General features: G+C 34.7%; 1 protein-coding gene and 1 long non-coding RNA gene across 8 annotated transcripts in view; one reads left to right on the forward strand and one right to left on the reverse strand.

The window, feature by feature from the left end:
- Positions 1–611: 611 nt before the first annotated feature.
- Positions 612–27687, reverse strand: part of znf385d (zinc finger protein 385D) — a 188610-nt gene continuing 161534 nt past the window's right edge. For 3 of the 6 annotated variants that reach the window (XM_042741746.1, XM_042741740.1, XM_042741745.1), the window contains 5 exons: positions 22705–22876; positions 6619–6915; positions 5209–5390; positions 3951–4052; positions 612–1664 (listed from right to left, as the gene is read on the reverse strand). In XM_042741746.1, the coding sequence (XP_042597680.1) occupies positions 1431–1664; positions 3951–4052; positions 5209–5390; positions 6619–6915; positions 22705–22876 (987 nt within the window). In that variant the 3' untranslated portion in view covers positions 612–1430. The remainder of the gene's footprint in view (positions 1665–3950; positions 4053–5208; positions 5391–6618; positions 6916–22704; positions 22877–27687) is intronic. The other 3 variants (XM_042741744.1, XM_042741741.1, XM_042741743.1) reach the window with 3 other exon arrangements.
- Positions 17077–22853, forward strand: LOC109094288. Of its 2 annotated transcripts, none has more exons than XR_006156775.1 (3): positions 17077–17421; positions 18637–18707; positions 20925–20981. It is a non-coding gene; the product is annotated as an uncharacterized LOC109094288 (long non-coding RNA). The 2 variants fall into 2 exon arrangements; XR_002018547.2 differs by lacking the exon at positions 20925–20981 and adding an exon at positions 22717–22853 and having other exon boundaries at positions 17112–17421.

Consider the following 27687-nt stretch of genomic DNA (forward strand, 5'->3'; position numbering starts at 1 on the left):
ATTTTTAACCTTGCTTTGACATGAATCAGCAGCATTTTACTTTGGAAATCACCCACTTATCTTCAACCAAGTTCTGCTGTACACACACATACACACACACACACACACACACACATATTCACAAACAGGTAGAACAGGGCTTAATATATATTGGAAAAGCTGGATCTGGATCTGGAATTGGGCTGCAAACACTGACCATCTTTGGACGGCCTTAAATCTGTGTAATTAACTTTTATTTTACCGTTTTTGACGTCAGCAGCCTTAACATTCCTAACATCAGAATTAACATGACAATTTTCCTGCTCGAGCATGATTTTTTAGCTCAAGTTATTGGCTGAAACTTCTTAAGTTGTAACTGTATAAAAAATGCACATTTAATGTCCCAAACCTGCCAGATCCATCACCAATAACTTATTCCATTGTCTTAATGGACCCTTTTCACAGATGCATTTTGAGATATAAAAACACTAAAAAAATAAAAACTTTTTAAAATATATATTCACATACACATATAAAACAATACACTTCACATTTTACACCTCCACAAAAAAATTTTTATAGTTTTTCTACTTGGAATTTCACATTTAATTCAATGTGGTAACTGGTGTTTCTTTATTTGTGAAATTTACTTCTAATTTCTGAGTGAAATTTGTTTTAAAGTAAATTTAAAGGAAGTGATGGCGAATCTTTCATTAATTTATTAAGAACAGACAAAGATTACAATTATTTTTGTTGAATTAATGTATGATTAATGATTTTTGAGGGAGTGGTGGCAAATTTGACATATTTCTATTTTCTAACCAGCGTAATTGATTATGTAGATATTTGATATATGAATTTTTGATATGATTATGTTGGTATGATATATGAATAGATATTTATTCCTCTTTTGTGAAGTCATAGAAATGCTTTTCTTCTATTGAAGCTAATGGGAACCCAAAAATGATATTTGTTGTAGATTCCATTCACCACTATAGTGTTTCTGAGAACCACAGAAATGTGAAAGGGGTCCATTGACAAATGAAGCCCTGCTGACCTGTTACACCAACAGCTGGAAACAGGAAGGGATCTAGACATCTAAAGCACTGAAATCAACAACAGAAAGACTTAAAGTGCAAAACAGCAGAGAAATACAACTTTTCATTTCCCATCTCTGTGTTCCCATACTCACCTTAAATTTACAAATCAATCTTGTAATCTAAGCCACGATAATGATGAATCATGATGTTTCCATACAGAAAAAAAAAACAAAAATCAAATCTCCACCAATACATATATAGCTTAACGTCAGTGTGTCACATGTAAATGATGATGCATAGTTACCTGGTTCGTTTTTTGTCTTTAAATTATTGCGATATCGCGCATTGAATCTGGGTATGGGGTGATGGAGGGGTTAATGATCCGATCCCCCAGAGGTCATAGTTCAAAAGTCAATAAGGGGCAAACAGTACAGGCGTGTGAGCAGTCCTGATTGGCCCCGGTGCAGGGCGGAGCAGCGCGGCGGGGAGGGACTGAGTCTGAAAGAGGGCGGGGTTATGGCAGGCACGCAGCGGGAAGGCGGAGCCAATGGCGGCGGCTGCAGCGGCGACAGCTGCTAGGTGGGACGGCATTATCCTGGTGGTCAGTGGTGGACACAGGTCTTTACCGTTTGGCATCTTCACCTGCTAGACAGAGGACAGGTTTTTAAATATTTTGTAAATACATTTTTTAACTAGTTAAATATAAAAGAAATATAAATATAAATAAAATTATATTTTATATAATAATATAATATAATAAAATTCTTCAACATTATTCATATATGTGCATGCATATATATATATATATATATAATATATATATATATATATATATATATTCCTCTATATACATTTCATCCTTGACAAAATTACAAGTCATTTTTTAATTAAAAAAAAAATACTATTAACGAAATCATTAAATTCTTAGATTTGAAAAAAAAAAACCTTCAATAATGATCAATGAAAAAAAAATATATATATATATACACACACACACACACACACACACACACCAAATTATAAGTTTAACAATATAATTATTTTAATGATAATAATAAAAATTCCAAATTCCTTTATGTTCATTTATTAAATGCAGTTGCACCATATATATTTAATGTGTTGTTTTTCACAGTGACATAAATAAATTCCATAATAATTTTAATTCCTTGTTTCATTATTAACAATAAAAAATACTAATATATATATATATATATTATATATATATATATATATATATATATATATATATATAGATATATATATATTATATAAATATAAAAGAAAAGGAAAGAAGGATATGCACACAAAAATATAGGCCAAAGCTCATGTAGATGTATTCCATTAAGTCTGCAAGTACAAACAAAGTACCACTGATTTAGGATTGAACTCAAAAACATTTTGTACTTGGCACTTTCTTTGTACTCATTTTGTGGCCTCGATGGAATAAATGAGCATCAGCCTATATTTTTGTGTGCAGATTCAATTTCATTAGTAAAATCTGTAGTCAGATTGGTTGTATTGCAGTTATACCCTACATTGCTGTGCAATCATATGCCATGCGATTCCAGCGAGTTCACTATGTTAATGTTGCTCCAGACCCGTTTCCGTGGAACACCAAACAGTTTCAATGCAACAACGGTTCAGAGTGACCACAAGCACCACAACAGTAGTCCACATGACTCATGCATGCGCAATCTCTCAAAACGTCTGAAGTCATATGATAGATTGTGTTTGAGGAACAGACTGAAATTCAAATCACTCACTGAAAATCTTTGAAATCTCATTTGTGTTCACAGTGAGCTTGACAGATGTGGTCACTATCAGCTGTTGTTGCATGGAACAAAGCGGAAAAAATATCAGCATCCGGGTTTGGAACTACACAAACAATGACAGAATTTTCATTTTTGGGCAAACTATCGCTTTAGTAAACGGTCTGGATGTGTATAATTCATCAGGATGTGTTATTCGAAAGGAAAAAATTGTTTTGAGAAGTGTTCTTCAAAACATAATGGTTTCCTCTGTCTCTGAAATAACTTTCCCTGCTGACATGCACGAGTCAAACAGGTGCGGATAGCACACTAATAAACTACATTACTGTTCACAAGTTTGGGGTCAAAAGTTATTACAAAAGATTTCTCTTTTGAATGAAAGCTGTTCTTTCTTTCTATTCATCAAAGAATCTTAAAAAAAAAATATGAAGCAGCACAACCGTTTTTAACATTGATAATAATCAGAAATGTTTCTTGAGTAGCAAGTCAATTATAATTATTTCTGAAGATCATGTGACACTGAAGTAATGATGCTGAAAATACAGCTGCGCATCACAGGAATAAACTACATTTAATAATATATTCAAATATAAATCAGATATGTTAAATTGTAATATTTTTGTTTCACAATATTACTGTTTTTACTAGACTTTTTTTTATCATTCGTTCATAAACATGATCATATAACCCTATAATATATATATATATATATATATATATATATATATATATATATATAGATATATATATATATATATATAATATATATATATCAATATATATATATATATATATATATATATATATATTTTTTACAATTATTTAATATATAAAAATGTATATGAACCACCAACACATAATCTATACACTAATGAAGTCTTGGTATTTTTTATTTCAACTGCTGAACAGTTTTCCACCTTGAAATGTATCACATTGTGAAAGTTAAATGTATTGTGAAATCATTTCATATTGTTGTTATTAAATATGGCATCACTCCATCATGCAACATCTGATTTTGTAACAGTCTGGGCTGACCCCATTATTTCTGCACCACTAGCAACACAGAACAGAACTGCCTTTATTGTTTTCCATTTCTATTGAAATGAACAAGGTTGCTAAATAATATTTTTCTCCAGGCGTTGTTAAGGAAGCAGGAACCTACTGTCTGTTTGGTGGCTCCTCTTTGGGTTTTGGTGTAAGGACTGTACTTGGGTTTGGCTGGTTTCCCTGCAGCTCTGTCTTTATGGCGTCTGCTGCTGATATGCTGATGATACAAACACAGATGTGATGAGCTGACAGACACAGTTTACAGATTCTATAACATCATTTAATGCTGTTATGTACTTTTCATACCAAATTAACATGCAATTTGCACTGCAGATTATTTGCCAGCAAGCACAGCAAAACAAATCTATCTATCTATCTATCTATCTATCTATCTATCTATCTATCTATCTATCTATCTATCTATCTATCTATCTATCTATCTATCTATCTATCTATCTATCTATCTATCTATCTATCTATCTCCATTTTATCATGGTGCAATATGTCATGTGTGGTTGTTCATCTGAGGTTTTATTTTCCAAACTTTAAGACCTGCCAAGGACCATATATATATATATGTCCAGATACAGAAAACCATGTAATTCAATAGGATGTCCTAACTTTTTCACATGACTGTATATAGTGAAAAAAGTGAAAGTGACGTGACATACAGCCAAGTATGGTGACCCATACTCAGAATTCGTGCTCTGCATTTAACCCATCCGAAGTGCACACACACAGCAGTGAACACACACACACACACAACCGTGAACACACACCACGGAGCAGTGGGCAGCCATTTATGCTGCGGCGCCCGGGGACCAGTTGGGGGTTCGGTGCCTTGCTCAAGGACACCTCAGTCGTGGTATTGCCGGCCCGAGACTCAAACCCACAACCTTAGGGTTAGGAGTCAAACTCTCTAACCATAAGGCCATTATATTGTTTTAATAATTTATAACAATAATAAAAACAATAACAACAACAAATAATATTAATTAATACTTACTATAAACTTTCTTTCTTCAAAAAGCTATTTTTAACTTTTTAATCTAATCATCTCCATAAAATAAATGGTTTAACCACTGCTTTAAAGCAGGTACTGCACATCAAAAATAGTTAAGTATTACTATTATTTTAGTAAAATAGTAAACAATATTTCACTAAAATCTTTCAAATCTTAAAAACCTTAAAATCCTCCAGTAGAGTGACAACATTAAAGTTACTTTATAAATGAAATCTCACAAGTAAAATCTGTAGTCAAATGAGATTTTGACATTACGGTGTTTTACTGAAATCCATGCAGCGATGCTTTTGATGCTGCCTATGTAATGCTGCGCTTTCAGAGTGACAGTCAAATGAGGTTCGGCGCTCACCTGCTTGAGCTGCGTCTCTGAATTGACGTGCACGTCGCAGGTTTCACAGTGGAATGTCTTGTTCTGCAGGCCCGTGTCTGGTTTAGTGGGTGCAGGCAGCTTGCTCTTCACCCCGGCCCTGGGGAAGGATTTGATGGAGCCGATCCCACTCCGAGCCTCCAGCATGGTTTTGTGTTTGGTGCCTGAGGAACAAAACATGCCAGGTTCAAAACATTTATCATCTTAATGATACGCATTCGCCAGAGAAAATAAAACCGTGAGGGCTGGACGTGGTCTTTAGTGCTGATGCATCACATTTCAAAGTCAATTACTGTATGTGTATTAGAACTAAGTATACACTAACCGTCAAAAGAGATATGTGACTGAATTTATGGTTCTCATTGATCTTAAACTAAAGGTCTTTGCTTTAATACTTGAAAAAAGAAAGAAAGAAAGAAACAGATCAGCTGGATCAAATTGTGAAGGAAAAGCAGCTTCTGTGACCCGCAGCTTTGGTTTCAGTATTTTTATGATTCATTTTCTCCATAAGCATATTTTAAAAAATCTTTCAAAAGTTCCAAACCATGAACCAAATCAAGCAGCTCCACATCACAACATTTATCTGAAGCAAAAAGTGTTTTTCAGAACAGGCAGTCAGTTGCTCCATTTATTTAACCAAAACACACAAATAATGTGAAATATTTTTATAATTTAAAATAACTGCTTCCGATTTGAATACATTTTAAAGTGTAATTTATTCCTGTGATCAAAGCTGTATTTTCAGCATCATTACTCCAGTCTTCAGTGTCACATGATCCTTCAGAAATCATTCTAATATGCTGATTTGCTTCTCAAAAAACATTTCTGATTATTCTCAATGTGTTGTGCTGCATCAAATTTATTTGTAAAAAATGCATGATTTTCAGTATTCTCGGATGAATAGAAAGTTCAAAAGAACAGCATTTTTGTAACATTATAAATGATTTGCTGTAACATTTGATCAATTTAATGCATCCTTGCTGAATGAAAAACATTAATTTCTTGAAACAAAATACTGATGACAAACTTGTGTGTTGTGGTTTGTGTTGCTAATTATCATGTTGATGTAAACTAATTATTCTGAAAAATGTCCTCACAACTCAACATGCCAAAAATCATAACTGAGGTGGAGTATCTTGCTTAGTTATTTCTTTTTTAAACTTTTTGACTAATAAAGAAGCGGTTCATTACAGTAATTTAAATTTTTCAGCATGACAAGATCATTTGAGTTACTTATTGCTTTTCTAAAACTGCAACAACAACAATATGATAAAAGGCCCTTTTTTAAAGGCTATGTTACTTTAGTTCTGTTGTCTTGCATGTGTCAGAGTAAGACCTGATCCTGTTCAGTTCAGAAAAGCCTCAGTGCAGGCGCTCTGAGAAGCTGCTCACCACTGTTATGCGCGTCTAGCTGTGACGCAGAGTTGACGGCCACCTTACAGAGGGAGCAGTAGAGCAGACGCAGTGCTTTCTCATCCTCCGTCTCGGTCTCTGTCTCTGGACTGACTGCGGGGTCGTTCTCTTCCGGTTCAGGTGGGTTGGGCGTGATGGAGCGGCCGTCCTCTCCTCCTGACACTGAGGTAGACTCTGGCTCTGTGGGCTCCACGCTGGGGCCGGACCCCGGGGCAGAAGAGGGTGATGAAGGGGCCACAGGCGCTCCAGGACTCCCACCTGTAAAAGACAAATGACCTGTTATTGGTAAGTGTGATAGTGCTTTAGTGTTTATACCGTAGCAGATCTAGTTTAAAATAAAAGTTTTAGGGTTATCATTGCATATCCTTTGTTTTGATCTCAAGTATTTCATAATGTGAAGCTGTTCTTGCACTGATGCCAGACTCATATATTATGAATAATTATTTGGTTTCCATTTATCAAGGTCCAAATATAAAGAGAAAATAATTGAAATTAAGTACCTTTCACTTTTAAAGTACTTAATTTAATAGATTATACAAGGATATATTATATAAAGGTTATTAAAAAATTTTTTTGCTCAGTTCCCAGAATAAATAACCACACACACACACACACACACACACACACACACACACACACACACACACACACACACACACACACACACACACACACACACACACACAAAACTAAAAACAAATAATTATTAGTTCATATTAATTAATAAAATATTAAAGTAATACAATAAAATAATTTATTCCAATACAACAAGCAAACAATAACTCATCATTTATTATGAATAACCATTTAGATTGTATCCATCAAGTTCTAAATATAAAGAGAAAATGATTTAGACTATTGAAAGAAAAACATTTTTGGACAATTTCCTGCATAACTAATAAACTACATGACAACACAAACTGTAATTTTAATAAAAAAACAATTATGATAATTTAATAAATTGTAAAAATTAAAATAAAATAAAACAAACAAACAAACAAATAAATAAATACACACTCATCAATCATTTATTATGAATAATTATTTAGTTTGCATCTATCAATTTTCAAATACAAGGAGAAAATTATTTAAATTAAATTTTTATAGTCTTTAATTTAACTATGCAATATAAAATCTAATTAAAACTTTTTTTTAAATAGAACAACATAATAAAAAGTAAACATTAAATTATTACAAAATGAAATAAAATGTAATTAAATAAATATTTGATAAACACATGCCTATTTTTCTAACTGAAGCACTGCACCGAATGCTACTAAGGTGCAAATACAAGTAATTATACCCACATTATATCGTCCACTGGATGGATGAGTATTGGATTGTGTTTTGGATGAATAGATATGCAGCAGGCACACATAAACACAAACCCTGTTGTCACTGATGACTTGTCGACCTCTAAAACCTCCTTCATTGCCATTGCCAATAATACATGAGCACATTATTCCATCAAACGGCACTCTCGCGTTCTGGCTGTGAGTTTTTCTTGCTTTGATTTGAATACTTCCTTTATTTGTGCTGGAAAATAACTGTGTCAAATATCAAGATCGATGGCGCCACACGCCAGTATTACCTAATGTGGTCGACTTTGAAATTAATTGCACTGAATAAGATAAACTGCCGCTGATTTTCACCAGATGAGGTCTGCTTTTGGCAGGACACTCTGATCAATGTCTGAGGGGTCTGAACTCTTTGTACAGTAATAACACAGAGGCTCTCTTCATTTCACACCCTGGGGACTCAATCGATACTGAATTATGTCGTTCAATTTTGGTGACCCGTTAAGTAGAGTCTCTTATTTATCCCAGAGGTCCTCTTCGGATCATCTGTAAAAGAAAAAGAGGCTTGGATGCTACCGAACTAAGACCAATTAGTTAACTCTAGGGCTTCAACAAACGGTTATTTTGAAAATCAATTAATTTAATGATTTTTAGAATGAATAATAAGCAAATTGTTTATTGCACTGATTAATTAGTAAACTTTCGACTTTCGTAATCAGTAGCAATTCATTAAAATACAGGGTTCACATTCTACACATATTCATATATACATACAGTACAGCTGTTGTAATTCTAACTGAAAGTGACACTGGCATCGTTTTCTCATGGTTAATACTGCACTATTATAAATGCGACCTGACTTACTGGAGCTGGTGCAAAGATCCATATTGCTATGATCAGATGCTTTCTTAACTGCTGTCATATTTGTTGTGTTTATTTTGTTATTGAGAGGAAAGCATCTAAACGGTGCTCTTAGCAGAATCAGAATTTTCACTAACCACAAAGCGTTGCTTGCTTATATTGAACTTTTTGTTACCTCTAACTGAAGAACGGAAAATAACTTTTAATAAAATAACCACGAGTATATCGGGCTTTACACAGGACAATAATAATTTCCCACACTCTACTGTTTCAGGTGCGTTTACATGTCTCATAAGCAGTGTTGCACAATTACTCAAAAAAAAGTAATCCACTACAAATTACAAATTACTTCTTTAAAATGGTAATTTGTTTACATAACTGATTACAAAATTTAAAAAGTAATCAAACCAAAAAAAAAATACACTACAAAGTGAAACTCATAGTTCCTTCAGTAATTTAATATTGACTCTGAAAAATTACATACAATAAGCATCAAAACAACAATTTGAACGATCACTTGCATTTTTTCCTGATAACAGTGAAAAGAACTTCGTAACTTGTTTTCGTAATTTTTGATCATACAGATAACAGTTATAAGAATAATACATTATATGAAACTGTAAAAGGTCTAATTTTATTTCTTTCAACAACATTCTTTATAGTGTACAATTTGTACAATTGTTTTGTAACAATTAGTGTGCGCTTTCTGTAGTCTCAGTCTCTATGAATATCTTCCTGAAATGCGTCATTAAATGAACAAAAACTCAGTGAATACTTGACACACAGACATGAGGAATATTTCTAAAGAAGGCTTGAAGCCTTATATTAGTGTTATTGTGACATAAACTTGTACACATTTACATGTTGAACTTTTCCCAAACTGTAATGCCAGACTAGAATATGTGAAATCGAGTGCATCATTTTGAAATATGATAGGCAACCTTTCATTGCATCTAAATGTTGTCAAACTCATCTGCATTTTAGCTTGCATTCTCCAGTGATTTATTAAGGGCATACTGAGGCGCAAAACCTAATTTGTACTTCATATTTTCAACACTGCATTTGTAACATAAGTAACATACTTTTATTGACATTAGTAACTGTAATCAAATTACTTTTTTTTTTTAATGTAATGCATTACATTGCTGTGTTATCAGGAAAAGTAATTAGAATACAGTAACTTTACTGTATAATGCATTATACCCAACTCTGCTCATAAGCGTCTCTTCTTCTATTGGATTATATGTAGGAGGGTTGAAATACAGTCTTGTGCTACAGCGGCACACTGGTCAAACAGCATCATTGCAGGCACTCACATTAGGTCACATGAGATCATGGACTATTCAACCACACAATTTTTTTTTTTTTGTGGATAGTGTCGATACTTTTGCCTAATCTTTTCAGCCCTAGTTAACCCTAACTCCTCCAATATAGTTGAACATATAGTTTTGGAGCCCAGAATCCTTCATCCATGTTGAAAGGCTCACCAGCTGGCTAAAGGAGATTAGCTTATTGAGCCGTGGACTGAGGCGCCAGCAGATGGCAAAAAGAACCATTTCTCTCCCACCAGAGAAGCATCACTGACCATGTATTGACCACTCGGCACAGAGAACTTCATTTACACTCCAGTTTCTGTTAAATCTGCAGCGGCGGCCACATGGACACTTCAGTCGAGCTTGACCACTGTGAGTAAGAGCCGGGAACTCAACTAGAGACAACAGGAAACCAAAAGAGCTCTTCTCAAAGCTCTACACATGAGGGTTTGGACAGGAAAAAAACACAAAACAAAGGTTATAACAGTCCACATCAACCAGTAAGACAACTAACTCGGTCTACTACAACATGTCAATGGCAGTACTGGAAAGATTACTTACAAATTGTAAGCCTAGTCTGTTACTGATTACAAATTACATCATGAAAAGTCAGTAATGTAATACTCTGACTACTTTTGGATTATTTTTAGATTACTTTTGACCTAACTTGTTTACTGATTTACATGGATTTTTGATATATAGATTTAGAAAAAAAAACCTAAGGGAAATAAAATATATTCCATTCTTTGTTTTGTTAGTTGATGAATGAATGAATGAATGAATGAATGATGCATTTATATAGCGCTTTATTGTGTATTGTTGTACACCCAAAGCGCTTTACAATCATGTGGGGGGTCTCTCCTCAACCACCACCAGTGTGCAGCATCCACTTGGATGATGCGACGGCAGCCACAGGACAGCAGCGCCAGTGCACTCACCACACACCAGCTACAGGAGGAGAGGAGAGAGAGACAGAGCCAATCAAGTGGATGGGGATTATTAGGAGGCCATGACTGACAAAGGCCTGTGGGGCAATTTGGCCAGGATACCGGGGTTATACCCCTACTCTTTACGAGAAATGCCATGGGATTTTTAATGGCCACAGAGAGTCACGACCTCGGTTTTTAACATCTCATCTGAAAGACGGTGCTTCTAGACAGTATAGTGTCCCCATCACTACACTGGGGCGCTAGGACCCACACAGACCACAGGGTGAGCACCCCCTGCTGGCCTCACTAACACCTCTTCCGACAGCAACCTAGTTTTCCCAGGAGGTCTCCCATCCAGGTACTGACCAGGCTTAACCCTGCTTAGCTTCAGTGGGCAACCAGTCTTGGTCTGCAGGGTGATATGGCTGTGGCATGAAAAGCTAATAATGAAATCTTAAAAATGAAAACTTAAATAAATGATTTAAAAATAAAAAATAGAGTGCCTGAACACCCTAATTTGAAATATTTATATCAAATAATATATAATATATCAAAGTCTTCCAGGTTTTAAATATAGGATCTTACTTGTTAACATTAGTTAATGCATTAATGTACTATCATACACTAAGAATAAGCAATATATTTTTACATTTATTAAACACTGCTAATGTTCACAGTCGATTAACTAATGTTAACAGTATTTTGCTGTGAAAAATGTATTAGTAGGTCAACTAATGTAGTTAACTAATGTTACCTAATGAAACCATATATTGAATTAGCTTTTATTTTTATATATTCAGTTTTAATTTTCATAGTTTTTAACTGTGCTTTTTATTAGTTTTTTCTATTATAACTTTAGTTCATTTTTATTTTAGTTTTAAAACTTTATTTTGGTTTTAGAACTTTATTTAGTTCTAATGTTTAAATTTACATTTTTCAGTTTTAAATTTTTAAATGAAAGTTTTCATCTTATATTTATTTTCTATTTTAGCTTTCTTTCAACTATATGGTAATAATTCTCTTCAACTACTGGTGTAGTAAGCGCACATACAGTGCAAAGATGTGTGCGAAGGAGCACATCATCTGGAAAGAATTATGTCCTATTTTAAGTAGGATGCTGAATCACAGGCAATTTCACCAATTATGAATCACATTCCACTTAATGATTCCAGTTCCGTAATGACTCCATTAACGATTCTTTTATTACTTTTGAGGAAAACCCTCAAATAAATAGTTCTGATTATATACTAAACAAACACAACACTGTTTGTGGTAACATTTCAAACAAGAACTAATTCGCCTTTTTGGCTGAGTCATTAAAAACAACCGGTTCAAAAGAGTCATTTGTTTATGAATCAGATTACACTGGTTCTGCAGTATGTTCCTTACTGTGTGCCACCATTGAGGATAGTGCAATTAATAAAGACTGAATCTACAGCAGCACTGTTCTTCATAATCCTAACAAAACTGCCAAACTTATCTTTGCTGCTAGAAGATTGTGTGGATACTGTACATGTATTTTGTGAACAGACCAAGCAATTTAGATAATGTTTCCATCCAGCTTTACTCTTTCGACGACAGATAAAGAGTAAATGAGGTGAGCGGCAGTGCTGACCTAAACATTAGCCTCATTTTCCTCTAACATCAGGAGGCTCGGATCACAAGCGGCCAACTCTACAGGAAGTCTGGCACATCACAAACTACGACGTGTGATCAATTTGAGCAGGATTTGTGTGTGAAAATAAGTCATTAAAGGGTAATTTGTGAGAGTACAGGCTGCTTTGATTGTCTGTCAGTGTGCAGGTGATCTATAGACTCTGCTGTGACCTGTGAGCCAAACGAAGGAGAAACGCACACAGATAGAACATCAGAGAAGGAAAAAGACAAAGAGATCAATGGTTCCTCATTAATGACTGGAATGGCCTTGATCAATCTGCTCTATCAAGGTGCTGAAGGTGGCAGAACAGATCTGGGTCAATCAATCTAGTTCATTTTTATGTCATCAATCATATTCCGAAGCCCTAAAATATATGGAAACACACTTTTTGGACACACTAACATCTGAACGTCACTTTTTTTCTTAAATGCTAAAATGCAATGACATTCATACATTTTAAAGAGCCTAAATACTTAATACTATTAATGACTTATATAAACACTCTAAAATATCATCTTATTTAATTTAAATTGTTGATAATACTGTCATTTGAAAAGATTATATATATATATATATATATATATATATATATATATATATATATATATATATATATATATATATATTATATATATATATAGGCCTTTGTTAAATTGGGGCATTTAAGTAGTTTTTACAAACACGCCTTACCAAAAAAGCATTACTTGTGTGCATTTTAAGACCAAACAATGGCACTGATGTATTTTAAGATATGTTTTTAGTTTAAACAGCTCTAACATTTATTTTAGTCTAGGACTAGTCTTAAAGGTATACTCCACCCCAAAATGAAAGTTTTGTCATTAATCACTTACCCCCATGTCGTTCCAAACACGTAAAAGCTCCGTTCGTCTTAGTGGTTCAACTGTACTGTTATGAAGCGATGGGAACACTTTTTGTAAGCGAAGAAAACAAAAATAACAACTTTATTCCACAATTCTTTTGTCGACGGTCTCCTCTGTGTCTCTCCATATCACCGTATGCTGCGCATACTCTTCTGTGTCATCCGCGCCACAAGGATGTGCTGTTTCTATGTGTATTTAGCTTTGATTTGAAAGAAAACAGCGCATCCTTTTGGCGCGGATGAGGAGACAGAGGAGACTGTTGACAAAGGAATTGTTGAATAAAGTCGTTATTTTTGTTTTCTTCACTTACAAAAAGTATTCTTGTCACTTCATAATGTTATGGTTGAACCACTGATGGCAGATGGACTATTCTGACGATGTCTTTCATACTTTCCTGGACCTTGACAGTGTAACTTGGCAGTCTATGGGACAGTCACAGGCCTCCCAGTTTTCATCCAAAATATCTTAAATTGTATTTTTTGCGACGAACAGAGCTTTTACTGGTTTGGAACGACATGGGGGTAAGTGATTAATGACAAAATTTTCATTTTGGGAGTATCCCTTTAAGTCCTGTTCAAAAAACCACCCCTTGATGTACTAAAATAACTAAAACTGAAATAAAAAATAAAAAGTATATAGATATATATTTTATAAAATAATAAAAATGCTATTATTAGATCTAATATTAGTTTGTTGAATTTCACAAAAAGATTAATAATAAATTAAAATATTAATTATATTTAAATGTAAAAAATATATATTACATTCTGTCTGATAAAATTACAGAAATTAGTTTGAAATTAACATAACTTTTCAAATATTAATCTTTAAAATATGTATTAATAAATATGATTACTAATTACGATAAATAATAATGAAATAATACATTGAAAAATTATTTGATAATTAAATCATAACAATTATGAAATAATCTATATCTTATTTTCTCAATGATGTATAACCCATCAGCTCCTCTCCGGTCCCGCCGATGTGCCCAAATACTCTGCCAATCTCTGCTCTTTAATTACGTGGGCAGTAATAAGCGCACGTCTCCATAATCCTTCCACCCTCGTTATTATACCAACTAATCAGAAAGTTCCCTTGAGTTCTGATTACATTTTCACCATGATGCTGGATTAAGGCCTCTAATTATAATGATTACGCCCCATTATGAATCACACTGACTTGTGAAATCAGTCCCCGAGGGCCACGCATTCCTGTCAGACCTCTGTTTTTATTAATTGCCCTAAATATCTCATTTAGAAACTCTCCATATTTTATAGAGAGTAATAGCTGCAGTGAAACACCAGTGAGGAGGTCATCTGTGCTGCTGCCATAACACCGCGACACGACAGCTTTCTACTGACAGCCAATCAGTCTGTCCACACTGTGTGACACGACACATTCACCAATCAGAAGACATTTGATGTTTCATGTACAGCTGGGTTTAATGGTTTTATTTAGCAAGGATGCAAAGATTAACAGCCACATCCAGCATTTTTGATCATTTTCACAAAAACGTCATGCCCCTAGAATATTTTGTTGCATAATTATCTGCAATACATGCATTATGTCAAAAGAAAGAACAGAGCCTCTGCTTTTAAACCTATTGTACTCTAGCTTCATGCTTTCATTTTTAAATCAACAATTGAATTTGATTTCATAAGTTTCATAAAAAAGTTACTTTTTGAACAAAAAGCTAGGATTGGATTCAGAACAAGATGCAGAACAAAAGATGTAGTAGATCACTTCCATCAGTTATTATCTTACATATGCATCTGTTTACACATGTGATTGTTTGTTTCTGCTTCTTCTTCACCATGTTTTGATGCCTGAGATTCTGTACTCTTTCAGAAGATGTGTAATAGTGCCTACTATCGTAAAACATTGAAAACACAGAAAGCCAGACAATTTCCTCATTGGTGGAGAAAGAGTTAAACTGATATAACGTGACAGTAAAGACTTCTATTTCAAATGAACACTGTTCTTTTGAACTTTCTATTCATCAAATATTCCTAAAAAATATCACATTATGGTTTTTACAACAATATGAATAACACGATTGTTTTCAACATGTATAATAATCTGAAATGTTTCTTGAGCAGCAAATCAGCATATTAGAATGATTTCTGAAGGATTGTGTGACACTGAAGACTGGAGTAATGATGCTGAAAATTCAGCTTTGATCACAGGAATAAATTACATTTGACAATATATTTAAATAGAAACCACTTCTTTTAAATTGCAATAATATTTTACTATTTTTAGTCAAATAAATGCAGCCTTGGTGAGCAGAGGAGACTTGGAGCTGAGTTTTTTCTTGACAGAATCATCTCTAGCAGGCTGTAAGTGTGTGTTTGTAAGGCTTTTTTCCAGTTCAGTGCCTGATGAAAGGCTGAGCGCTGCAGACAGTGAAGATCCAGGCTTATTGGATTCCTCCGTCTATTTTTTTCCCTATAACTTTCTCCTATCTTAATTTATTCTATTTATACTGATTGTATAAGGCAGTCCTTTCTTGTGCAGTTTTGTTTGGTGATGCAGAAATTACACACTTCACCTTTAACTATCAACTCTGTCTCAGATGTTTCTAATAAAATGCCTCAGGGGGAATAAAAATGAAAGCAAATGAGTCATGAAGTAAGAGTATAACACTATGAAATTAATGCGGATAGCAACTCAGTTCATTTGATGTAAAAATGTTTATGTAAAGTTCTTTGACTTTTTATAGCTGAGATCTTGGCAAATCTGAACCAGGGTTAATACCGTTAGCTAAAACTAAAGTCAAAGTAAAGAAAACTTAAGGAACACAATGTGTGTTGAAAACAGAACCGAACTCCATTACTTTTTAAATACAGTAAGTTTACAAAAAATAAAAATAAAATAGCCATAGGCATGAATACCTTTGCTCCCAACCACTAAAACATGAAAATAATTGATCACACTGCAAAAGTCTGATATTGTTCCTTTTGTGTTGTTTTCCCGTTTAAATGTCTAAAGATTCTTAAACCAAGATACATTTACTTAAGAAGCAAAGTCATGTAAGATGAGGAGTCTTGTTTATGTGAAATTGATCAAAGTAAAGCAGGTTTACGATTAAAAAACTACAAGATCTGCAAATGGGTTTAGAAAAAAAAAAAACTTAATTCAAAGGGGAAACAAGTTTTTATACACCACTGACAGATATTTGTTCTTGTTTTCTCAGAAAACAAGACTTCATATCTTTATTTTGCATCTGAAGTTAATGTATTTTCATTTAAAGATGTTTAGAAATTTGTATTAGAAAAGGAAAACAAGACAAAAATCCTAAAGATATTAAATTTTTTTAGCAATGCATGCAACATGATTTTAAGACTTTCTGTCTGATTACGACCTTTTTTAAACTTGCAGAAGCCCAGTTTCTTCTCTTTTCCCTGACTTGTGCTTTCTGCCCGCATTGTGCAGCTGTCTGAGTTGGCGTCCTTCCCCTGACAATCTGCTCTTATAGCTAATATCAGGGTACATTTCCTGTGGCACTGGACTGGAACAGAGAGATGGGGGCGTCTCTGTCACACACACACACACACACACGTACGCGGCTGCTGACTCATGTCCTCATCTACAGCGGCTCTCTCTCTGCCTTCTGCACGTCTCGGGCATCTCATCAAAGGACCGTACTCTCTCTCTGCCTCAGATAGCGCCCATTTGTCCTGCTGCTGTCTCACTGATTAGATGTCATTTTCAGCTCTTACAATTTCTTACTTTTGATCCATTTTTTTTATTTGTACACGTCTGTGGCGTGGCTAGATCTGGAGCTGCTTTAGTGTCTTTTTCTAGCCTCAAATGATTTAGATGCACCAGGGAAAAGTAAGTAAACCAGCTTTCACTTTCAATAATGGTTCACTTAGTCATTTCTACAAAGTTACTACAACTAAAATGTAAAGCACTTTTCCAGGTACAAAATGTACATCAAAACAAGCCCTTGGACAGCACTGTATATGCATGAAAGTTTTGTCTTTTGTTGCTTCCCAAAATTTTAAAGTATTCATTTTTTGTGAAGTACTAAGTATTTTTTTAATCTATATGTAATAATTTAATATTTTTATATAAATTTAATAAAATAACAATGTAAATATTTATTATAAATAATATAGAATATTTATATATACTGCATAATTTTATATAATATACAGTATATATATGTGTGTGCATAAATATTATATGCTCACTATGAGTGTAGAAATTTTGAAACAAAATTAAAAAACATAAAAAACAATAAAACAAAAAATAAACAATAAAACAAAAAAAAATTCAGACACCAAATATAATTTTTTCCCTTTTTGTTTTTTTTTTACTAGTGGGTACAGGGCACTATAGTTCATTTATGTAAGTGAGAATAGCAAAATAAAGTAAACTGTGACACATTATACCCAAAAATTCTTCATACAGTGGACTACCAGTAAAATTGATAAACATTTGGTGCCAAAATTGTTCAGACACTTTGACCTGACCAAGTGTTTTTTCTTTAATTGCTAATGTGAACTTTTTACACCACAGACTGAACAAAATGAAGCATTGCTTAGTAATTGGTAGACCTAAAGTGGTATTATATAATTGTGTACTTAAATTTCACAGCTGACAGTTATTCAACTGAATTAATTACATGCATTTCCTATCAAAGTTATCTGATATTATCAAGTTGAATTTGATGAGTTCTTGTCATATTTTATTTTCTAAACTATAGTGAATAAACTGTGATAATGTGAGAAATTTGTCTGAATAAATTATGGTTTGACTGTATATAAAATACACAATATAAAATTAGCAAAATACATATAAATATCATTTTATTTATATTATTTATATATATTAAATTAATATAAATTGATTTTGGTTATTTACTATATTCCCATTTTGATCCATATAGTGAAAACTGAAAATTGATTATTAAAAATTAATACAAAATTACAAAAACGGTCACCAACATATGAGTATCCCTGCCACAGAGTATGCATACATTGCATATATTTTTCACAAGGTCCGAAGCAATTTCCATACTGAAGTTTGGTACGACCTTTACAGATAAACCCCATGCTAAGAAATTCACTAAGAATGCAGTGACATCGAGGTGGAAGATGACAAATACCTCCAAGGTATGTAGTGAAATGCATACATATTCTCTTCCCACACATTATTCACTTCCCAGCCCTGACAAATGACTGTTATTTAATAAGAGAAAAAAAAGAAAAAAACAATTAAACAAACAAAACAACCAGCCACTCCAAAAGAGCAGACTATCTCGCGCGCTGCTATCTGCTCTCTGAAGCCGCCCTATTAGTGTCTGAGCCTCTGCTATTCATTACATGCGGCAAATAAACTCTAGATAATGCAGCTTTCAGCCGCCCCCACAATTCATCTCTCTGACATCTACACACATTAATATTCATTACCGAGTGGCATTTTGACAAACAAACGCCCAGCTCGCCGCAAATGCTGGGAAAGGGAGAGAAGCGGCCGGGTGTGATGCTGTGTTCGGTATGATGTGGCGTGATTTATCGGGAGGTTTCTGGCCCTGCGTGATCATGTACTCAACTGGGTCACAGTGCCCTTCTTTATTCGCAGACTTTATTAATGCAAACAATACACCGGCTCGATTAGTTTTCTGATAACGGCAGAGGAAGGTCACCGATCCATGCGTTTCCATTCCAGAGATACAAAAGGGGGGAATTGACTAAAATGAATTGCACCCGCTCATGATAGCACCATTTATTTGCATGTGTTGTTTTAGCACCGTCCGTTAAAGAAATTATGCAAATTGCACAGCGCAAATGTACACAAAAGACCTGTGGTAAATGCGATGTGCATGGTGCAAAATCCAATTTTAAAGTACTAAAGAGTGCAGGATGCAGCACACTTTCACGATCTAACGTACTTAATGTGAATGCACAGCATCACTCCACAAAAGCACCTGCTTTATGAATAAGGTGCAATCAATAATGAGTCTCATTTACATAGAAATGTGGCTTGTTTGCATGGGAAAGAATAAAAATGGCTTAATTTCAATGCAGCATATTCTTATTTTAGCACATTTAGTGCCTGGTTAACCTGGATTGCCATAGTCAAAAATATGATGCATATAGTTGCAATTAAATAAAGTACTGCAGAAGATAAAGCTGTACTTCCTCCAAGGAATGGTTCACCCAAAAATAAAAATTTGCTTTGAATTTATTCTCCCTCAGGCCATCCAAATGTAGATGAGTTTGGTTCTTCAGATTTGTTGAAATGTAGCAATGCATCACTTGCTCACCACTGCATGCTCTGCAGTGAATGGGTGCCGTCAGAATGAGAGTCCAAACAGCTGATAAAAACATCACAATAATCCACAAGTAATCCACACCACTCCAGTCCATCAGCTAACATACTGTGAAGTGAAATGCTGTGTGTTTGTAAAAAAAACAAACAAATCCAACAATGATACCTCAAATCGTTGCTTCTGTGTAAATTATGAGTCCATAATCCATAACCAGGAGAGAAATAAACACAGATCAAGCAGTGTTTACAGCCAAAAACAGCCATAAACAAATATGTGGGTGTATTTTGATGTGAGAGGAAAACAGGAGATGGACTTTTTCACTGGAGGAAGTGTTATTATGGATTATGGACTAGTATTTTGACCAGAAACAATGGTTTCATTGGTTTTATTGATTGATTTGTTTCTTACAAACACACAGCTTTTCTCTTCACAAGACATTAACTGATGGACTGGAGTGCTGTGGATTATTGTGATGTTTTTATCAGCCGTTTGACGGCACCCATTCACTGCAGAGCATGCACTGGTTAACAAGTGATTCAATGCTACATTTCTCCAAATCTGATGAAGAAACAAACTCATCTACATCTTGGATGGCCTGAGAGTGAGTACATTCTAAGCAAATTTTGGGTGCACTATTCCTTTGAAAAAGTGTTGCAAAAAAAAAAAAACTGCATCCACATGTATTTTGCAATTATATTTAGTATTTTTAAATATATGAATAATATTTTTGACTTATTGACAAATAAAGAAACAATGGAAAAGGAGCCAGATGTGTTCCAAAATAATTGCTACTAAGAATCTTTTGCAGAATTATTTTTTTTTATTTCATTTACATGTATCGGGGGTTCTTTTTTTAAATTAAATACAGCTTTGTCTTTTGCAAGGTTTATTTATTTATTTATTTTTACACTGAAAGATTGCTGTTTAATGAACTCACTCCAAAGTGTTGACAAGATCAACTTTTGGTAACAGAAATGTTTTATGAACTGCACGATGCACAGAGAACACAAACTGTTGACGCTAGTGCATTATTTGTGTTTATGTGTTGCATCTACAGGTCCACACAAACTGCATTTCTTCTGGCCCATAGAGATGAGGCACTGCTTTATAAGACTCTCTGACTTCAGGCTACACTTTTGCCTTAAAATGCAACAAATTAGATTACACCAAGTGTTTGAGCACAAATAGACATTTTGATTGGGCGAGCTTGACTGCTGGGCCTAAACAAGCAGAACAAAAAAGAGTGAAGTAAATTATTGGTTCCAGAACAGGTTCCAGACGTGTGTTGAGTGCACCTAATTCCACAATGTGCTTACGTACACAATTTTGTGCCATGAGACTCCAGGAACCTGATCCAGCTGTAATCCTGCAGAGAATACAGCCAACCCCTGGATCGCTAACAAACACACACAGGAGGATGCTGTTTGCTTTGGACCATCTGAAACAGTATTACGAGTCATATTGAACCACCAGAGTGATATATAACTTCACTGTATTGCGGAAGAATATCAAGATCAGGACGGGTCAGTGAAAACCAGAACCTGAAGTGGGCATCATGCTATTTTCCACCAGTGCACATGAATATGAAGTACTGTACTAGTGCAATAGCAACACAATTACTGCAAAACGCCTGCCTAGGCCTCAAATTATGGCTTTTAAGCTGATTCTTGGAACATTTTTCTTGTTTCCAGTTCAGATGGAGATCTTTGTGACAGAAATAGAAGAGGAGGTCAACTCTTGTCCAGGGAAATCTGATGAATGCTTCCTCTGTAGCACAAACTGGCAATAAATCGCAGAACTCGCACAGATTCTTGCATTTTTCAGAGTGCTCTTTGCACGTGCAAAACTTGCCGATGATGCTAGGGTATTCTGGGTGGTTTCTTAAGTCTTCATGATACGTTTTGTATCAAGAAACCCCTTCAGTAAACAAACCCCTCAGCTATAATATCAAGTGTACTATCGCCAAGGGTTTTATTTTTGTGGATCAATGTAAAAGTTTGGTCATATTTACTGTTTCTCGATGAAATTTTGTGAGAAAAATACAACAATTCCAGTGGCAATTTGTGCAAATGTTCAGATGCCAAAACAAACAACAAATGGTGCTAATACACACTCACGGTGTGCTGTAATACTAAAGAAAACTTAACCTTTATCTCCATACCAAAATCTCAGATGGCCAGACAGTGATTTTCATCTTTTATGATCATTAAAATATTGGTGAGTAAGTGAATGTTTTGCCATTTCATTGTTCACCAATCTTTGAGAAAATGTTTTATTTACATGCAATATGTCTACAGTATTATTTATTAACTATATAAATAATTGTGTCTCCAACAAGAAGCAGGATATTTTGCTGAGATTGCATGCAAAATTGCTGCAACAGCTTTCTTTCGCTTGCAAAGTTTCACTGAGCAAGAGTGAATGTGACCACACCTATGTGTCATTTTATTGTCTGTCAACCTTTGAAAAAAAAAAATAGTTTTGTTTACATGCATTGTGTCTACTGTATTTTTATTAACACTATAATTACTTTGTCTCTAGCAAGACTGAGATTGCATGCAAAATTTACTTTCACCGCTGAGCAACAGTAAATGTGACCACATCTTAAACCTATGATTTTTTTTTTTTTGCTATTTTATGAAAAAAAATAAAAACATTCCTTTTGAAATGATACAATACACTCTGTTCTCTGTATCAAACATGTTTGTTGAAGACAATCAAAGAAAGGTTCACTAGTACACTAAAGTCTAACACTTAGGGTTGGGGGTTTATTCAAGCAAGCATGAGCAGCAATAACAGTGATGCTTGTAAGCATGAGATAACGTCTCTTCTCTTACCTTTTCTTTCAGTGTTGCTGGCCGCTGTGGGGGGAGAGAGGCCTCTAGGTGGCTCCTTGTTGGTATTTTCCCTGGTGACCAGGGAACTCTTGTGTTTGAGGCATTTCGGGGCGTCCAAGGATTTCAGCTTCTTGGCGTGTTTGGTGCCTTTGTAGTGGGCCAATGCCTGGCTCTAGGAAACACAAAACAGGCCAACCCATGGAGAGGGCCAGCCCGGACCAGGTGTTAGCAACAGCAGACAGGGCCGAAGGAGCCATGAGCAAACAAGCTGCTGGACGCAGCGCTGCAATGTGGCACGATCGCATTTTATCGACATCAAACCACCCATCCATGAGGGTGAATGTGACATGACGCCCATCTTCAGTGCAGCCCAATAAAATGGGGCTCTCAGGATGAGAAAGCCTGCTTGCTTGTGAATCTCACATTGTTCAGCGTCTCTGTGCTGCAGCTGTATGTGTCGACTGTCTGGATCTGCTCCAAAAGCTAATGAGCTGCCTACATATGCCGCATTTTAAGGCACCGTAGGCGTGCAGCACCTTGAAAAGGACAACTTTCCAATTTTTCTATGTGAAAAATGAGAAGCTAAAAATGGTTTGGAAATTTGGAGAAAGAAATGAAAACTGTATGAATGCTAGTTAATAGAGACGAGAACCTGTTGTATTTCAATATAAGATCAATTTATTGCTTTGGAAAACATCATTAAGAAAGTGAGTGGGTTTGGATAATAGCTTTTTTTTTATAGATATTTATATATATACATTTTAAATTATACACACACACAGAAAGTCATATTATATAATATTTTATAATACATTTTATAATGATATATATTATATAATATAAAGAATTCTTAAAAGAATACTAATTTATAAAAAAAAAATGCACACTTTTTATTTAATAATTTATTTTTTCAGTAACAAAACAATTTTTTTTTTTTAATAAACATTTTCAGTTTTGTTTGAAGCTTCGCTCATCATTCCCAGCACAGGGTACCAACATACAACTTAACATTCATTAATTTATTAATTAAAATAATTAATTAGAAAGTTTAAATTATTTTGTGACACTACATTTGTCTGTTTTTACTCTAGGCTTTCATTTGCAATATTCTAAGCCAGCACTGCACATATTCTTCAGAGAGAAGGCAATCCCATTGTAGAAAAAATATATATCACTGGAGCAATTCAATATCAGCTTCTTCATTTTATGCCTCTTCAATGTTTTATCTGCCAATATAATAGTAATGTCTTCTATAAATCAATAAATATTGATTCCTTGCAATGAATTTCGTGATTTAGCATACTTTAATTGCATCAATCAAACGGCACAGTCTTCTGTGAATAAGGTGCAACCTATAATGAGCTTAATTTACATATAAAGGAGACATGTTTGTGCTGGAAAGAATGACAATGACTTTAATTAAACATTCACAGCGTTAATTTGCTGCATTTAGTGCCTGCTTAAACTGGAATGATTAACTAATCAGCATATCATGTAATTAATCTGACTATCAATATCAGCCGATTGACAGTGCTACTTCTGATTTATTAATTATTATGGCTTATATAATTAAATAGTTGACTATTTTACCCAATATTAATGTATCTCATGCTTATTTATGTATTAAATTACAACCTCAGTAGCATAATCGAGTCTCCTCACTGGAACCGCTTGATCACGGTGGTTTGATTTCAGTCAGGATTTTCCCTTAGAAGGCAGTTCCCTATGTAGGCAGCAGACAGCAAACAGCTCACTAGGTTTTGGCCTAGTCTCTTTGAGTAATGGTGTGGAATAAAGAGTCTGACAGAGAAGAAAAGAATGGCCTCTCCCAGTCGTCCGTGTGTGAGGTTATTATCCCGTATGACACAGAGCCATACATAAAACTTCCAGCTCATCGTCGCTGACTTGGTGGGAAACAAATCTTTTAATATCCGCGAGCACAATGTAGGTAGCTTCAAATGCTCTGTGCCTTTTGCTTTCACCTTCAAACAAGATTTATTATGGCTCAATTGGACCGTGCCGTTCACAACTTCTTTCAGTTGCCCTTGTTTACCTCAGCGCTAACTCCTGGACGCCTGTCTGACATTGCTAGCAGCGGGGAGGATACTATCAAGAGACGGCAAAACACTTCTATGAATAAATAAGGCAGTCGTTGACATCACTGGTGCCAAAACAAGGTGTGCATATGGTTAACAAAGACATAGATGCTAGGGTCCAGAACTGCATAAATAAATAAATAAATAAGGCAGGCATGTTAGTATACACAAATGCTAAATATAAGAAAAACTTGGTGAGTAAAATAAATATTAGGGATGCACCGAAATGAAAATTATGGGCCGAAACCGAAAATTCTGGATGCACTTGGCCAAAAACCAAAACCAAAAATGCTTTGTAATTATTATTTATTATTTTATTAAATAATATAAAGTAATTTTGTAAGTCTTAACTCAATAATTTTAATGATACTGAATTTAAAAACACAAGCCAATAAAATAACCACAAACTGTTACCAACACAATAAAACTGGACAAAATTAATATTAATATCGGTAAAACTATTTTAGTTAACATGAACTAAGAATGAACAATACTTCTTCAGCATTTATTTATCTTAGTTCATGTTAATTTCAATAATGCATTATGAAAATCAACAGTTCTGCTTGTTAACAGTCAATACACTCTGAACAACTGTACAGTATTCTCATTAACAAACATTAAGAAAGAATATATACTGTAATAAATGAATTGTTCATTGTTTGTTCAGGTTAGTTAATACATTAACATTAACTAATGGAACCTTATTGTAAAGTGTTAACTTAATATTAAATATCAATATATTATTTTTATTCAGTTCCATGCAACAGAATCAGATACAACCTTTTTAAAACTAATTATCCAAATAATGTATAATCCTACAAAGCTATTATTATCAGAGCATGTGAGCAGAACAGAGCATAGTGTCACGAGAGAGTAGCATCATTTTACCAGTGTTGCCCTGTACAGCTGTATACAGCATGTTACAGCACAGTAGCGCTATTGCAAACAGGAACAAGTATACTACATAGAAATGTTCTGTCGGTGCGTTATTTGAGCGGACTTTCTGGTGAGCATGAGTGGTACACGTGCGGAACACATATTTAGAGAGGAATATTGAGCGGCATGTCAAAAGAGATGGTCCTCAATGCAGAACACAAGATCCAGGGGGCGAGGCTGGACCCAGATCCAACTCCTCCAACCTTACAAGTCCCTAAACCTATCATCTCCACCCCTGGATGGATCTTGTGTACTGCAGTGAAGAGCTATTGCGTCAAACCCCACGGTGAGGAGGATAGTGAAACCTGCATGCTGAACACTGCCGGGCAGTGTGGCATGCCATATAGTCTATATATTATTATAAATATATTTTCGGCTCATATTTTTGGCCGTTATCCTCTTTTGGCCGAAAGCCGAAAATGGCATTTTCAGCCGATAATTTTCGGCAGCCGAAAATTTGCTGCATCCCTAATAAATATATAAATAAATAAAACTTAAAAATAATGGAAAATACATATAAGAAGTTAAAAATATATTTATACTTAATAAGTAAATTTGATAATAGTAATAAAATAAAATAAAATAGAGTTATATTATTAATTATGCAGAATTATTATATATTTATCACTGGCCACAAAACTGTGTTTTGCATTATTTTGCAAAGGTGAGTAAGTTAGGAACAATAAATCTAATTAAATAATAATTATAAAATTATAAATATAAAAAAGTTGCATGAGTATATTTAATTTATAAGTATATTTAATTTTATATTTACATTTAAAAAATTTTTTTATCTAAATATAAATCTGAATATATTTATTTCTGCCCATTAAACTGTATTTTGTAAATGTCTAAATATTTATTACTGGCCATAAACCACATTTTGCATTATTTTCTCCTAGCAAACTGATAACATTCCATCTCCCATAGCATCGTTTATGAGCTAGTCTATGTCTCTTGGTTAAAATGCTGTTTACCTGCCAAAGCTGATTTTTACTCACATTTGGTGAACGTTCAGTTCAGACCTTGCTTTCATACTCACATTCCTCTCACGACTTATTTCTTTACAATACCCGCCTGCTTGCCAGAGAGGTAATTTTGTAAATACATTAAGGGGAGATATACCTTTATAAAAAGCAATAAGACGTCATGACGGATCAGACTCCTTTTGATATATTGCATTTGTACAAATAGCAGTGCGGGATATGGATCATAATCATATAGATTTATATCAGGGGGGTTTGTAAGTAACACATCATTTGAGCGGCACAGTGTTATGAAAATGGCTTTAACAGCAAGATAAATGGGATGTTTCCCGACACCTTCCAGCTATTCGTTCCGTCGGCCAATCACAAGGGAGAATGCAGTGACACAGATAAATGTCATGTGCAATCTGAGCCACAATCAAGCATTCATTAAACGCACGACACGGAAGAGCTGCCACTGTGATGGCCGAGAGTGGACGCCCGACGAGGAGGAAGTCAGTCCTGCCCCGTGAGCCTTTAACTAAGATGGGCACCTGCAATGGGACGCTGTTAAATGACACTATCAATCAATCATGGGCAAAGCAAATTAGAGCCACAGCCAGTGTTTGGCAGGCAAAGAGCAAAGCACTTCAAGAACTAACTAGGTTTTCTCTCCCCTGCCATTATATACTGTATTTATAATTCATACGCCCTGAAGAATCCAAAATCAAGTGTCTCATATTCAAATAGACCTGTGGCCATATACAGTATGAAAACCAAATGTCATTTTCAAAAGTCGCCCCGGAACGCCTGGCTGGACTCTGTAACTCTCCAGAAGCCATTTAATTTTTGAAAATGTGTCGCATAAAGACTTCCCCTGCTCAGATTGGAGCTGATTGGAAGCTGGAGCACAAGCGGCCAATGATAATGAAGTTTTGCTGAGCATACGGCATGATTTGAATGTATAATCTCTCCCAGACGCTCTC

This window comes from Cyprinus carpio, chromosome B16 (assembly GCF_018340385.1).
Source record: "Cyprinus carpio isolate SPL01 chromosome B16, ASM1834038v1, whole genome shotgun sequence".
NCBI classification, from domain to species: Eukaryota; Metazoa; Chordata; class Actinopteri; order Cypriniformes; family Cyprinidae; genus Cyprinus; species Cyprinus carpio.